The sequence below is a fragment of the Carassius gibelio genome, chromosome B24, assembly GCF_023724105.1.
Source record: "Carassius gibelio isolate Cgi1373 ecotype wild population from Czech Republic chromosome B24, carGib1.2-hapl.c, whole genome shotgun sequence".
NCBI classification, from domain to species: domain Eukaryota; kingdom Metazoa; phylum Chordata; class Actinopteri; order Cypriniformes; family Cyprinidae; genus Carassius; species Carassius gibelio.
This window is the reverse complement of record NC_068419.1, coordinates 21,317,826-21,334,769: the sequence shown is the minus strand read 5'-3', so window position 1 is coordinate 21,334,769 and position 16,944 is coordinate 21,317,826. Positions and strand designations below refer to the sequence as shown.

General features: G+C 34.2%; 1 protein-coding gene across 1 annotated transcript in view; it reads left to right on the top strand.

Moving 5' to 3' along the window:
* The window catches only part of myo3a (myosin IIIA), an 84,249-nt gene that overhangs the window by 47,301 nt on the left and 20,004 nt on the right, over window positions 1-16,944 (top strand). Inside the window, exons 8-18 of the mRNA XM_052596830.1 lie at window positions 4,182-4,247; window positions 4,594-4,749; window positions 6,563-6,662; window positions 7,372-7,488; window positions 7,824-7,928; window positions 8,683-8,766; window positions 8,912-9,114; window positions 11,322-11,420; window positions 11,521-11,635; window positions 14,733-14,859; window positions 16,556-16,772. Coding sequence (XP_052452790.1) covers window positions 4,182-4,247; window positions 4,594-4,749; window positions 6,563-6,662; window positions 7,372-7,488; window positions 7,824-7,928; window positions 8,683-8,766; window positions 8,912-9,114; window positions 11,322-11,420; window positions 11,521-11,635; window positions 14,733-14,859; window positions 16,556-16,772 — 1,389 coding nt within the window. The remainder of the gene's footprint in view (window positions 1-4,181; window positions 4,248-4,593; window positions 4,750-6,562; window positions 6,663-7,371; window positions 7,489-7,823; window positions 7,929-8,682; window positions 8,767-8,911; window positions 9,115-11,321; window positions 11,421-11,520; window positions 11,636-14,732; window positions 14,860-16,555; window positions 16,773-16,944) is intronic.

Sequence of the window (16,944 nt, the reverse complement as noted above, 5' to 3'; positions counted from 1 at the left end):
GTTCACGCCGCAGGCTGTCTTTGTTGGGTCTCTCTCGTGTTCTCTTTACTTCTTATTAGAAAAAAAACACACCTTACACCCCCCACACCCATCCAGACTGAGAATAAGCAATGCATTGTGACAAAACTGGAACATAGCCATAAGAATCCCAAATCTGAATGTTCTCAAAATATTTCGCTGAAGATTTATTTTGAATGTATTTTTATATTTACATCTACACTATTATTAAAAATGTTTTTCAAAGTCTCACCATTTAACAATATATATATATATATATATATATATATATATATATATATATATATATATATATATATATATATATATATATATATATATATATATATAAATACATCATCAACATTATAATTTTTTAAATAGTCATATTGTAAAATATGATTACAATTTAAAATAAATATTTTGTATTTTAATATACATTTTAACATTTGATTCTTTGATAAACAGCCCAAAAATATTTTCTAACATTATAAGTATCTTTTTATTGTCATTTTTGCTCATTTTAATGCATGCTTATTATGCATTAAAATGATGCAAATCTAACCCTGAATATTTGAGCATTATTTTATATTTTAGGTTACATAGTAATATTAAAATGTATATATATATTATTTGTATTCATTTATTTATTTATTTAAAGAGGTCAATGGATGCCCTTTTCTCACAAGATTATATGACTATTCGGGGTCTTAATGAAAAGTCTATAACATAGTTTGGTTCAAATTTCTCAGTGGTAGTAAAAAAATCACCCTTTTACCCTGTCAAAATCAGCTCTTTTGATAGCAAGTCATTTGGTAGCTTTTTCCTTTAAATGCAAATGAGCTCTGCTGACCCCGCCCCTCTCTTTCAAGCTGCTCTCAGAGAGGCTGTTTACTTTAGCCACATTCATCATGAAACTTGCTAATTAGCACATTATTAGAATAGGTGATTCGCATATTTTCTTTAAAAAGCCTCATACTCACTTCTTCAGGTGAAGCTACTGTAGATCACAAATGATTCGCAAGAACATAGATGCATTTAAGTAGATCGGGGATTTTAAAGTCTTTAAAATAAAAGGCTGTAAAATGAGATATTTGAGACAACTTTTTATTCCAAAATCTGTCAATCTTTTTGTTGATCAATCACTCTCCCAATTAGCCTGATTTGAACTTGTCTCTCTCATGCTGAATGCTTATGCCTTTTGTAGAACCAGAGGAGATCTGGAATGACTCTGACCCCAGGGTTCGAGAGCTGGTGTGTGCTCAGTGAACAGTACTAGGCCAGTGGCACATGCTGATGACATATCAAGTGTTAGATTTGTGTGACCCAGATTAGGCCAGACTAAGCCTCCAGCCCTGGGCACAACACGTCCACGTTCAGCCCCCCTGCCACCAACAGACAGGAATACACACATTTAGCCAGCAGACAGGAGCTGAGAGCCAAAATAAACTAGAAATAAAAACTTCCAATGAGATACATAACCTGAATATGCTGTAGACATGTAAGCGGATGAAATTTGGCCAAAAAAGTTTCAACTAAGGGTCTCAGTAACTGTTTAATAAATCTCCCCGAGTGCTTTAACATATAACAACATTAAAAGCATGTCAATTCTTCCATTAAAATATAACTACTTTTTTTTTGCCTGTTTCTGCCACAGAATCCATTTTTTTTCTTGCAATTCTGAGAGTTATAAACTTGAATGAAAAAGAGTTGTGAAATTAAAAGTCTCATAGTAGAAACAAATAAAAACAACTGCTAGATGTAAAAAAAAAAGTCAGAATTGTGAGAAAGTCAGTCACAATTTAGTTTTATCTTGCATTGCAATTTTTTTGAGAATAATAATATTATTAATAATAATAATAATAATTTATGTATATATGTACTATATGTAAGTATTTATTTGTTTGTTTGTTTCTGTGGTGGAAAAGGCTTCCATATAATTTAGCAAGGATGCATTAATCATGATCAGAATTAAGTAATAATAATAATAATATTACAAGAGATATTTTATTTAAAATAAATTCCGTTCTTTCTATATTTTTTCACATAATCATGAAAATCATGAGGTCTCAGCGTCATTACTGCAGTCTTCAGTGTCACATGATCCTTCAGATCTTTCTAATATGCTGATTTTCTGCTCAAGAGAAATAATTATCGGTGTTGAAAACAGCGTTGCTGCTTATAATATTTCACAAGAGTTTACTGATCAAATAAATGCAGCCTTGGTGAGCATAAGAGACTCCCTTCAAAAACATTTTAAAATCTTACCAACCCCAGTCTTTTGAAGGGTTATGTACTTTGTTGAGTATTTGGTGCTTTTATTAGTGACATATATTATTGTTGTTGTCTTGTGGATTTTGAATACTGTGCTCTTAACAATGTCCTTTCAAAAAGCAGAAGGCTTGTTGTTTTCATCTGTAATCTTTTATTTTTTTGCTGCTGCATTTTCCGATAAGGATTCACTTTAATAGTCTAAGCATTTCTCCAGCCGTTTCCATGTAAGCGTCTGACACCCGCTGTTTGTGTGGGGTGCAGCGTGTGATAAGCAGAGATGTATGCCCCCCCATTAGGGTAATTAATCGCTGTCAGAAGCAGAGAGCGTGCTCCTGGCTCGCTAGCCGTTGGGCTGGAGTACACCTCCTCAACCCTGCTCTCCCTCTGCTAATAGCCCCCTTCACCAGGACACCAAATGATGGCTAATTAGCTCTATTGTTCCACAGCAGGGAAAGCTTGTCAGGTCCTCTGGGACACCGTTAAGTGTCTATCTACTTACTTATCTACATTTACAGGGAAACGCTTTTTTGGCAGCCTTCACAGACAAAGCTTTCTCACATGAGCACAGATTCACTGAAAATGTCACTTTTACTCCTGCAACCTCAAACTGAAACACATGAGATCAGGGATAGCTGTCACTATTTTTACCTCGTTGAATATTTCTTAGCCTTTTCTCGCTCCCTGTTTATAGTCACAAACTTTAATATCTACACTACAAAACCATATGAAATATTTCCACTGTTACGAAGAGACAGTTCATTTAGCCTGCAGTGGGGCATGGTGTCACTCCATTTGAGAGAAATTGTAAAAATGGAGATGGTTGTTTACTGGCATGGATTGAAGAAAAACACATAATGATAATGATAATAATAATATCAACAACAATATGAATATGAAATGTGAATAATAAAATAATAATTAAATGAAATAGTACCTAAAGGAACAAACAGGCCATGCTTCATAACACGTATCTATTTAAAGTGTATTATGGGCTATAGTGGCTTTCCAACTAAATGTAAAAAAAGTTACATTATAAAAAAAAAAAAAAAAAAAAAAAAAAAATTCTCATACAAAATGGAATACATGTGTCTAATCCAGTGTAATTACTGGATTAAAAAAGAATAATAATAATAAAAAAAAAAAAAAAATATATATATATATATATATATATATATATATATATATATATATATATATATATATATATATATATATATATATATATATATTGTGACAACATTCCTCAATTTGAACTTTATGAAAAATAATTGTAGATCGTACGAAAGATTAACTACTCTTTTTTGTGCTAGCCATCTGAAACCAACATTGATAACCACTAAATGTTACATTTGAATGATTCATATAGACCCAATACATTTTTCAAAATCAGGAGAATGTTTTCCGCCAAAATAAAACCTCTATAATTTTTAATTCTGAAAAAAAAACACAAAAATTATTGATATATTGCAGTTGTTTAAATAATAAAGTAAAATAAAATTACTTTGCAATACAATAGTATTATTGTAATATATTTATTTGTTGATTAAATTCAGTGTTTATAATGTAATAAAAACAGCATTTTTATAATATTAATAATAATTTATTATATTATTTATTATTATGATTTACAGTTCTTCCATAAGTGACAACTTTCCGCAGTCTCTTTAATAGCATATGCAAGTATACATTTTAGGAATATTGACATTTTTCATTCTGCATACTTTATATGGTCTGTGCTTGAAGCGATTCATCTGAACAACAAATGGTTTTAGGCAGTAATCTAATAATTTTATCAAGTGAGGAGTGCCTTTTCCCTTTGAAATGAATGGGATTAATTTGCTGTGAGTGGTTGTCTTCTCGTTGCTCTCTCATACTTCTCTTTGTCTGTTTAAATGTTTTTCTCCATACAGAAATCCTCCACCCACCCTACACCAACCAGAGCTCTGGTCAAACGATTTTAACGATTTTCTATGCAAGTGAGTAATGCAGGTTAAATGTATTTGTAGTTCGATCTTCAGCATTGGCAATTACAAAGTTTGCTGGTTATTAAAGTTTTGTTCGTTTGTCTTCTTGGCACTGGTTTTGTAGGTTAATTACTCTCATAAAGAGCCATGCCTCAGCATCAGCGTCTCATAATGCCTTGTAATACTCAAATTATCTTCCTGCTGTTTTACCAGAACATTGTTTGTAACCGAATTCATCTCAACAACCTTTAGCTTGTTTGTGTTTTTCCTCAATCTGGTCCTTATCGGTTGCCGTTTGATGTGATATCTTGGACATTTCAACACAAATTCGCTCATTTTTCGATTGTGTCCCCTCCAGGTGTCTGATAAAGGATTTTGAGCTCAGGCCCAGTGTGTTTGACCTTCTTCAGCATGTCTTCATCAAACAGATTGTGGGCCGAGAGAAGACGCTGCAGAAGCAGCTGATGGAGCTTATCGACCTCAACCAACAAATAGGTGTTATCGAGAAAACAAGGTAGTTCCACACAAATATCAGCTCTAGTGCTTTCTGTGAGTCAAACAATGAGTTTCACGTGTCACAAGTTTTAATTTGAAATGTGTTTCTAACTTTTACAATTTAAAGGCTCCTTTTATTTCATCAAAAATGTTGAGAGATCTACGGATTAAAGCCATTTACACTCACATTAAATTAAACTTCCAGCCATATTAGTGACATAGAACAAGTAACATTCTACCTATTCCAGTGAAGAAAAAAGAAGTACGCTTAAATTTATTGAAGTGTAGTAAAAATATATTTTAAAACTGGATTTCAAATTGTATTGTAGATATATTAATTACATTAATAAGGGTGCCAATATTAGTGGAGGGCACTGTATATATTTCTCATTCTCTGTGCCATCTGTGCTTAATAAGCAAGGTTTATGATACCCTTGTTGTCAGATTTGATTTCTATTTATTGAAACATAATATGGCAAATTATACTTAAAAATTTAACTATTATTGACTTGACATGCCGTTTCCATCTAGAGCATGTTTAAACATGTTTTAAACAATTTATAAATAAGTCAAAACTCAAGAATAAGTCCTCTGTAATCAGTCTTGAAAGCCAGAGATGCATCAGAATTACTTATATTTTTAATCTTACATAAACGCGTTCATAAAATTATAAGAATCTCTGCTAACTGGAGTGCTAGCCATTATAGCGGCACCATCACAAATCCTGCTATGCTACTAAGATATTAACTTTATTTGTATCATTTAAGCCATCTGGGAATATCTGAAAGGAGAGACAGTGATTCCAGGTATGAGATATTGACTGTTAGTCCCATGGGTTAGATCAAATCTACTTCCTGTGGATGTAGCAGTTAGCAGCTTCCTGTCCCGATCATATGTTGTGGCGACTTCCCTTGCAGCTTACCCAAAAGTGTTGACTGTGTACCCAATGGTGTGTTTTTGTGATTCATAGAATGTTGTTAGGCAGCTCATTTTTGCTGCTTCAGTGTATTATACTCTTTTAACCCTCTGATGCTCCTCATTTGGGAGTCACACTTGTGATCTTCACCTGACACTTAATATATCATTAATGACCTCCATTCATCTTCAGAACACAGTTAAAGATATTTTAGATTCAGTCCGAGAGCTTTCTGTCCCTCCGTTGAAAATGTATGTACGGTTTACTGTCCATGTCCATAAATGTAATAAAACATCTTCAAAGTAGTCCATGTGACATCAGAGGGGCAGTTAGAATTTCTTGAAGCATGGAAAATACACTTTGTTCCACAAATAACACAAATTATGACTTTATTCAGCATTGTCTTCTCTTCCGGGTCTGTTGTGAGAGCGTTCACAACACTGCAGTGTAGTGATGTCCGAATCATTCGATGATGAAAACAGCTGTTCAGCTTAATATTTTGATAGAAACTAAGAGTGAAGCTTTATTTTCAGCTTATATATATATATATATATATATATATATATATATATATATAATTGTTCATTTCTTTTAGGTGGAAAAAATCTTACTAACCCCAAACTTATAATAATAATAATGTATTTTGCATGCCTGTTACAGTACCTATTGTTAGTTTTATAAGATGCTAACTCAATTTACTGTGATAATTTTACTACATGGCTTTTGAAAAAATAAATCTATAGAATAAAATAACCTTGAAATAAAGATTTTGAAATTAAATATGGGCATCTTCAAATGACTTTGCAATATAACCATTGATTTTCATTTCATCATTACCTTTTAATGCCTTTATCAATAATTTCAACAAGGTGATTTGTGTGAGTAATTTCTGTGATTTCAAATTTCATGGTTGCAGGCATGAGCGGATCCACACCAAAAAAGGCAGCTACATGAAGTCTCAAAGTCAATCTTGTGACGACGTGGATGATCTGGCAACCCTAGAGGTTCTAGATGAAGTAAGAATGAATACAGGCCCCACAAGAGAAAGGCCAAAGCGCGCGTACACACACACACACACACACACACACTCACACACACACACACACACACTCACAAAGGTTTTGATCATCAGTACAAAGACTCAGGAAAGAATTCAGGAATTTTTTTTCCTTCTGTCAGACAGCCCATTCATTCCAGCTGGAATATTTTGTACTTCTTACATTTTCCAGTAGCGTTTTCCAGAGGGACTGTCAAGTGACCATAACTCATCCAAGCAGTCTCATATTTTAACTGTCAAGTGAATAAATAGACAGATTAGTGAACAATAACAGAGTTTGTATAAAAACACATTTAAGGTGATTTATCAATGTGGAGGGCTCTCATTGACACTAGATATATTTTCTCATCCATTATGGTAGCAGTGCTGACAGGAAGCACTTGTATTATGCTTTTGTCCTTGGACTGATATCACCAGATGGAGACCTGTGATGTGTGTAACTGTCTTGAATTGGCATACTGGCCGCATATGGCAGCAAAATGTACATAGTGTGCCATAATCACAATGTAAAGAGCCATTAATGCATCAGTCTACATAATGAATCATCTCAGTGTGTCAAGGGTTGGCCACGCATGAAAATGTGATATTAGATGGTTATGTTGTTGTGTATCGGTGTGCAGTGGTTTGATGGGATGGCCATCTGTGATTTTTAATTGTCTCTCTGTTAGAACACAATCACTGAACAGCTACAGAGACGTTACGCAAAGGAGCAGATCTATACCTACGTTGGAGACATCCTCATAGCGGTTAATCCATTCCACAAAACGGAGCTGTACACACCAGAGGTGGGAGATATTTCATTATTGAGTGCCATCAGCATTTCATTGTCTACTACATTCCTATTTCGTTGGCTTTCTTCCTCGCCTGTCAATCTGTATCTGTTTTTTGACATTGTGCCTTCTGCAGAAAGAGTGTATATTTAATTCTCCATTTTCTTGCATTCACATGCTCTCCTCTCTCTAGATTTCCGTGTGAAAAAGAAGTACACTTTAGTATACTTAAAAAAAAGAGTGCTTATTATGGAAATAATATACTTTAAGAATATACTGAACACTTAATTACATGTTACACTTTTGTTTCAGGAAATACAGTTGTCTAACATTTTATGATTCTCTGACAGCATTCTAAGGTTTATATTGGAGCCAAAAGAACGTCCAACCCTCCTCATATATATGCAGTTGCAGACATCGCTTATCAGTCCATGGTGTCCTATAATGCTGATCAGGTATGTTCCTCTGTGGTCCTAGAATATGTTTCTTTAAAATATTGTAACCTGCAATTGTTCCTTCAAAGAGATATTTCTACCTGATTTAACCCATATGAAGTAGTTTTCAAGTATTGTATTAGGTTTAGACAATGCTAGTAAATAATATTTGGTAACACTTTAGTATAGGGACCGATTCTCACTGTTAACTAGTTGCTTATTAGCATGCCTATTAATATATAATGTTGGCTGTTTATTGGTACTTATAAAGCATGTTGTTCATGACCATATTCTACTGCCCTAATCCCACCTCATACCTAAACTTAACAACTTCCTTACTAACTATTAATAAATGGCAAATTAGGAGATAATTGAGGCAAAAGTCATAGTTAATAGCGTGAATTGGACCTTAAAAAAGTGTAACTTATTATTTTAAGATTTAGTTGTTGTATGCGTCAGTATGCCCAGTCTCATGAAAATGTGTAGAAATAGTACGCCAAATAAAAATGAAAACTCATGGTTCTGACACACAAAAATGGACTTTGGCATGCATATAATATGCAGTTTTCGTGTGCTTATGAGAAAAAATTTGTTGGAGTGCATATGATAGGCAGATTTCATGTAGACAATATGCATCTACCCCACAACCCCAAACCTATCCATTACGTAGTGTATGCATGCCAAAATTCCATATTTGCGTATCAATACAACGAGTTTTTGTTTTTATTTGGCGTATATTTATACGCACTTCTGAACTGTTTGTTTCCGTGTGCAGTGCATTGTCATTAGTGGAGAGAGCGGTGCTGGGAAAACAGAAAGTGCCCATTTATTAGTCCAACAGCTGACCGTCCTTGGAAAGGTTCGGAAAGTGGCTTTACGTTTTCACTATTGTGTTATGATATGTTTTTGTAATAGAATGTCTTTCATTTCATTTAATGCTTTATTCTTCTCACATAATGACATAATTCCAACTGAATTATTGTTCTATCTTTTTGTTTCTTCAGGCTAACAATCGGACCCTTCAAGAGAAGATTTTGCTGGTCAATAGTCTGGTGGAGGCCTTTGGAAATGCCTGTACTGTGATTAATGATAACTCCAGTCGTTTTGGCAAGTATCTGGAGATGAAGTTCACCTGTGGAGGGACCGTGGTGGGAGCTCAGATCTCCGATTACCTGCTGGAGAAGTCTCGGGTCGTACACCAGGCCGTGTAGGAGACCATCTTTCTCATATTGCCTGAAGTTCAGCATTAATACAGAATTAAAGTGCCCCTATTATTAAGGGTAATGAAAGGTTAATATTTTGGTTTTGGGATTCCCCAATAATAGTAAACAATAAAAAACATCTAATCTAATCTAATCTAATTTGAGGTGATTGGTCCGATTGGTCTCATTTTCATTTCATCATAAGTCTGCAATGCCTGATAAAGCAGCGTTTATGAGCGCAGTGCTGCTTTGCTTGCAGCCATTACCAGGGAAACCGCTATTTTTATCGCTCAAAAAGCACCACCTAGTGGCACAGAATGAATTAGCATTTTCATTCAGACCAACAGGAAAAGACCAACATGTGGGCGGGCAATATTGGGATTTGTTTTAAAAACGACTCATTTCAATGATTCAGAGTTGACCATTTATTTTAAGAGACAATTACTTTATACACGGTGCACTTTCAGATTTAAAACGTTTCATTCACTTAGAGTTGTGTTACTGCATGAAACCTAATTTTCTAAAATACATCATAGGGGCACTTTAAATATCGAATGATAAAGACTGACTGAATTGACCTATATATGACCGGTATAGACTTTTTTAATAGTTTAATAGTTATCCTGTTTTATCAAAGTACATTCAGTTAATAGGGTAAAAATCATCTGTTGAAAAAAAAAGTAAATAAATAAATTAAGCAGCATGTAAAATAATAATAATAATAATTTATAATAAGTTTTATTTATGAATTTTTATATTTTATACAGTGCATTCAATAGATTTTGTTCAACAAGTAAATAAAATTTACTATGCTCACTTTTTCTTTTATATATTTTGATATGTGCAGGTCAGAATAAGTATGTTGTTTAATGTTCTTTCATAAATATAACTTTTACACTGAGTGACATTATTTCACCCACATTTTGACTTCAGGAATTTTATTTTCCCAAAACTTATGTGTAACCTTAAAAGTATACTTTACTTTTAGACTTTTAATCAGTGTGCTTACTATGTACATAAAATTGCTTTTAATGTAGCCATTTATATATGTTTATGAATGTTAGTGTAAGCACTCACATATTGGAAATTAAGAATATTCGGTAACACTTTATAATAACTGCATGCTATTAATCATTAGTTAAGCATTAGGAAACAGTTAATTCATCATTTATAAAGCATTAATAGACATTAATAAGCAGTTTATAAATACAGATATAAATGCTTTATACCTATATTTAAAAGCATATCTATAATGTATTTAATAATTGTTTTTTCATACTTTATTAATTATCAATTTATCATTTCTAAATTAAGTATAGCATTATTTACACACCAGTTATTAAGGAGTTGTCAATGGTTCACAAGATCACTTAGAAATTGTAAAAAAAAAGTAAATGATTAATAAACTATTTAAATGTGCATTCATACATCTTTTATTCAGACATATAGTAATAGTTACTTATAGTGTTAATAAATGGTTTATTAAGATGTATTTCTACTGTAATGCAGGGTTAATTCAGGTATTTATAAAACATATGGTGTTGTTAGTTAACTATTTTTGTGAGCTCATCTAAAGTGAGGACTATTTAAGCCTTGTAAAGCTTTTACAAATGATATTTAAAGGCTGTTAATATTTCTATGTTCTGTATCACTGTGTGGTGTTTGTTTCCGTTTTTTGTTTAGAAGATAACTGAGCCTTTAAATATCCTTTATAACTGCTTTACAAGGCATAACTAGACTCACTTTAGATGAGCTCACATAAATAGTTAACTGACCACTACTAAATGCTTTATAACTACCTGAATTTACTACATTTCTTGTGAATCACTAGCAACTCCTAAATAACTGGTTTGTAAATAATGCTATACTTCATTGAGAAATGATGAATTGATCATGAATAAAATATGAAAATACAATTATTAAACACATTATAGATATGCTTTTAAATCAAGAATAAAGTATTTATATCTGTATTTATAAACTGATTATTACTGTCTATTAATGATTTATAAATTATGAATTATCTGTTTACTAATGCTTAATTAATGATTAATAGTGTGCAGTTATTATAAAGTGTTACCAAATATTCTTTTCTTTTTTAACCAGTTTACTTGCTATCAATTACCGCCAAAATTTCCTCTCAACTGCATAGACACTAAATTCCATTCTATAACCAAAGATTCTACTTTTTATTTTATTTTATTTTTTTTAGAGGGGAACGTAACTTCCACATCTTCTATTATATCTATGCTGGTCTGGCTGAGAGGAAGAAACTTGGCCACTACAAACTGTCAGATAGCAAAACACCAAAGTAAGTTCTTGAGCACCTGATAACAGTCTGCCTTTTTTATCCGGATCCTCATCTGACGTCCTTATTTCTGTTTTGTACTCTCTGTTTTTCTCTATTCCAGGTATCTCCACAATGAGAATTTTCAATTAGTGCCCGACATTGTGGGCAATGCCTTCTATAAGGAGCAGTTTGAGACAGTGGAGCAGTGCTTCAAAGTCATTGGCTTCACCCTAGAGGTACACAAACCTAAGTGTTTACAATTTAAAAAAGGTTCAATACTATAGTGAATTTTTTTTAGAATCTTTATTTTTAGAATCACATTTTCAATAATAATTGTCACTTAGAACATTTATTTACTTTTTACATAATTTGAGTTCTTTATATTGGAGTTGATAGCCCTGATTTTCATTATACTAAAATGCAAATGTTTCTTTTGGAGAAGGGGCTAAAATGTTATTTGATTACTAAATAATGAGGTGTAATAGACAAGCGGAATGCTGATGTGCAGTGACCGTGAGAACAGCCTGCCAGTGCTCTGAATGCTGGCGATGGCCTGTGTGGAGGGTTATGTAGAAGTTGTGACCCAGTGCTCTAATGCCATCAGTCTCCACAATTACCATCAGGCGAATCAGTGATGCATGCTGGAAAACATTACCAGTGCCCATTTTGTCTGGAAGGCCACATCAGAGCTTATCTGTTAAATAAGATATCAGATATCCCAAGATCATGAAACCGTCACAATAGAGCGCAACGTAGTAGAGTGTAACCCAAATAATTTCAATGTAGATGCACCACAAATAATAGTCTGTAGAAGGAACAAATGAGAACTTATGTTTAATAGCCCATTTTTATGTAAATGAACAAAGCATGTAAAATATTTGTATGAAATATATATGAGGAAATGGAACAAACTTAGACGGACTAAATCCAGAAGAACCGTGGCAACGTCTCCAAGATGCTTCAAGAAACCTACCTGCAAAGCTGCAGTAAGATTTAGGCACTTGTGTAAAAATGCTGTAAAATGAAAATAATGTAAACAATAATCTCATAAATCTTCTTTATCGGTTAACTTCTATTAACTAAATTAAATCAACATTGGTGTGAGAATCCTTTGCATTTAAAGCATCTTTTTTAGGTAGGTTTCTTGAAGTTTCTTGGAGGCTTTTCCACAGTTCTCCTGGATTGAGTCTGTCTCAGTTTGTTCTGTTTCTTCATGTTATTCCAGACGGATGATGATGATGAGATCATATCTCTGTGTGGCACTGGCTGCTGTCAGACTCAAAATCTCAAATCTCATTGGATTAATACAATTAATGGGAAAAAGAATGTTTGGAAATGTAAACATATTTATTACTGAAACACTACAGCAAAAGATAGATATCAGTCTTTTAGTTGGTGAAAATACTAGTGTTCTGAACATTTTGACCACTGTGTGTGTGTGTGTGTGTGTGTATATATATATATTGGAACACCTGTTCAATTTCTCATTAATGCAATTATTTAATCAACCAATCACATGGCATTTGCTTCAATGCATTTAGGGGTGTGGTCCTGGTCAAGACAATCTCCTGAACTCTAGACTGAAAGTCAGAATGGTGAAGAAAGGTGATTTAAGCAATTTTGAGCGTGGCATGGTTGTTGGTGCCAGACGGGTCGGTCTGAGTATTTCACAATCTGCTCATTTACTGGGATTTTCACACACAACCATTTATATGGTTTACAAAGAATGGTGTGAAATGTGAAAAACATCCAGTATGCTGCAGTCCGGTGGGCGAAAATGCCTTGTTGCTGCTAGAGGTCAGAGGAGAATGGGCTGACTGATTCAAGCTGATAGAAGAGCAACTTTGACTGAAATAACCACTCGTTACAACCGAGGTATGCAGCAAAGCATTTGTGAAGCCACAACACACACAGCCTTGAGGCGAGTGGGCTAAAACAGCAGAAGACCCCACCGGGCACCACTCATTTGTAGGAAAAAAAGGCTACAATTTGCATGAGCTCACCAAAATTGGACAGTTGAAGAGTGGAAAAATGTTGCCTGGTCTGATGAGTCTCTGATTTCTGTTGAGACATTCAGATGGTAGAGTCAGAATTTGGTGTAAACAGAATGAGAACGTGGATCCATCATGCCTTGTTACCACTGTGCAGGCTGCTGGTGGAGGTGTAATGGTGTGGGGATGTTTTCTTGGCACGCTTTAGGCCCCTTAGTGCCAATTGGGCATTGCTTAAATGCCACGGCCAGCCTGAGCATTGTTTCTGACCATGACCATCCCTTTATGACCACCATGTACCCATCCTCTGATGGCTACTTCCAGCAGGATAATGCACCATGTCACAAAGCTCGAATCATTTCAAATTGGTTTCTTGAACATGACAATCGGTTCACTGTGCTAAAATGGCCCCAGAGTCACCAGATCTCAACCCAATAGAGCATCTTTGGGATGTGGTGGAACGGGAGCTTCGTGTCCTGGATGTGCATCCCACAAATCTCAATCAACTACAAGATGTTATCCTATCAATATGAGCCAACATTTCTAAAGAATGCTTTCAGCATCTTGTTGAATCAATGTCACGTAGAATTAAGGCAGTTCTGAAGGCAAAAGGGAGTCAAACATAGTATTAGTATGGTGTTCCTAATATTCCTTTAGGTGAGTGTATATGTGTGTGTGTGTGTGTGTGCGTGCGTGTGAAATATAAATCAGTAAATCTAAAATATGTTGTTTTAAAGCTTTTTGTCAGCATTAATCTCAGATCTTGTACAAAGAAATGCACTTAAAGGAATAGTCAACCCAAAAATGATAAGATAATATTAACTGCAAAAATTATCCCTTGTCCACTAGTGAGCAAGTGATGAAATGTTACATTTCCCCAAAAGTTTTCCGATGAATAAACAAACTCATCTAGATCTTGAACGGCTCATTTAAATTTTTGAACTAATCCTCAAAATAGAATTGAAGATGTAGTGTATTTCTAATCTTAATAAAAGCCTGATAATATCATATTAATGAAATGAAATGCCCCATAGGTGTTCTTAAAGTGAGTACACTTTCATCATTAATTTTCAGTATTACATTACATTTAAAGAGGCAACTTATTTTCCTAATAAATATTCCTTTTAATTGAATGCCAAGGTGTGCTAAGAACCTTAGTTCTGGAATCACTAAAGAAGCGGACAGTCACTGTTGGGCTTTATACCACTGAAATACAACTGGGTTGTTTAAACATAGATGTGATGTCATTTAATAAATCATGTTATTCATGCCTGGTGTTGCTTTTGTGGGATGTTTAATTGAATGCATTTTGTTGACTTTTTTTGTGTCATAATCTTATTAGGAGCTCGGGACTGTTTACAGTATCTTAGCTGGGATCCTAAATGCAGGAGATGTCGAGTTCACGTCAGTCGCTTCCGAACATCAGACGGACAAAAGCAACATTTCCAACATGGCCGTACTAGAGAGTGGTAAGAACGGTCTCATCCACTCTGTACAGCACAATCTTTAGATCTGAGCCTGAGCACAGTTATATAATCGGTCATGGGCGTTGTGCGTTTATGTAATTCTGAAGAGCTGCTAGAAACCCTAAGTCAACCCCTATTTGCATCCCTTTAGAACAAATCTCCACAAACAAGCCTAAGGTGGCTTGTTGCTCTTAGCTGACTTAATAGATTTAGAGAGGTTTATGGTAATTTTCACCAGCTTTCCCAAACCAGCTTATCAAACTCAAACTAGCAATCCACGTTTGACTATTTAAAATAGTAATGGGTACTATTCAGTATTAAATAGTAAGCCATTGTAGGGGTTTTAGTGCATCTGTAATTATACTGTGGTGATTTCATAAAGTGTCTAGGCTAATATTGCCCACAAACCCTTGCATGTGTTCACATGGTTCACAGTTGATGTTTATACTGCAGAAAAACAAATCATAATAATAACATTAAGGCAGGAGACAGCTGTTTTAAATATGTGAAGCTAAAAGTGTACCATAATTAGAAAAACACACATTTACTGATTTGTGCAAATTAAAAAAAAATATATAAAAGCTGGGATATGCACTACCATTAAAAAGTTTGTGTTCAGTAAGGCTTTTTATGTTTCATCAAGGCTGTATATATTTGATCAAAAATACTGAAAAAAACCCTTTGATTTTGTGAAATATTATTGCAATTTAAAATAACCGTTTTATGTTTTTTTGCTTCAAAATAGAATGTATTCCTGTGATCAGATTTGTATTTTCAGCATCATTACTCAAGGTTTCAGTGTCACATGATCCTTCAGAAATTACTTTATATGCTGATTTATAATCATTGTTGGAAACAGCTGAGCTGCTTAATATTTTTTTGGACCTGAAAAAAAAAAGTGATAGTAAAATTCTATTTTGAATAAATGCTTTTCAAATCAGTTTCAACATTGATCATAAATCAGCATATTAGATTGATTTCTGAAGATTCATGTGACACTGAAAACTGGAGTGATGGCTGATGAAAATTCTGCGCTGCGTCACATAAATAAATTATATTTTAAAGTATATTAAAATTGGAAACCAATATTAGAAATTACAAATATATTGTACAATATTGCTTTTTTTTTCTGTATTTTTTATTAAATAACTACAGCTTTGATGAGCATAAGAGCCCAGATCTCAGACATTTGAACTGCACAGAATATAGCAACAAATTTCAAAGTTAAACCCTCTGCTAAAGCTAACTGTATGTTCCTGTGGCTAAGTGGTAGAGCATTGTGTTAGCAGTGTAAAAGGCCCTGGGTTCAGTTCCCAGGGAACACACATACTGATAAAAAAAAAAAAAAAAATTATAGCCTGAATGCACTGTAAGTCGCTTTGGATAAAAGCATCTGCTATATGCATCACAATGTGAATGTATTTAGAAAGAAGTGAATTTCTTGCATAATTACCTTAGTTTATATTAACATATTTCATTTATTTTTTCGTTGTTGATGTTTTCTTTCTATGGATTTAGTTTTAGTTAAATGTATAACCCTAGTTTGTGGTTTACAATTTTATTGTATACCATAATTTAACCATAATGTTACATGATGCATGTCTCAATTGTCATGTTACATGTACTTGTAAGTATGTACCCAATGCAGTTTGCAAAATGGGCATATTGTTGTCATGTTTCTATGTGTTTGTACGTTCAGCTGCATCGCTGTTGTGTATCCGTTCGGACGAGCTCCAGGAAGCGCTGACCTCTCACTGTGTGGTCACACGGGGTGAAACCATTGTCAGATCAAACACAGTGGAGAAGGCCACTGAGGTACGAGACGCCATGGGCAAAGCTCTCTACGGACGCCTGTTCAGCTGGATCGTCAACCGCATCAACTCTCTCCTGAAACCAGACAACGACAGCCAGTCAGGGTGAGAGAAGAGAGTGTTCCCGATCTGTGAACCACAGTTTCAACAGATGCAATCCAATTCTTTCAATGCCACCATCCAGCAGAAACTTTAGAACTTCCCCTTACTGACCAGAAACTGGAAAGATATTCTTCCATCCTTTGTATCGATGTGTGAATGACAGATTTATTTTTTT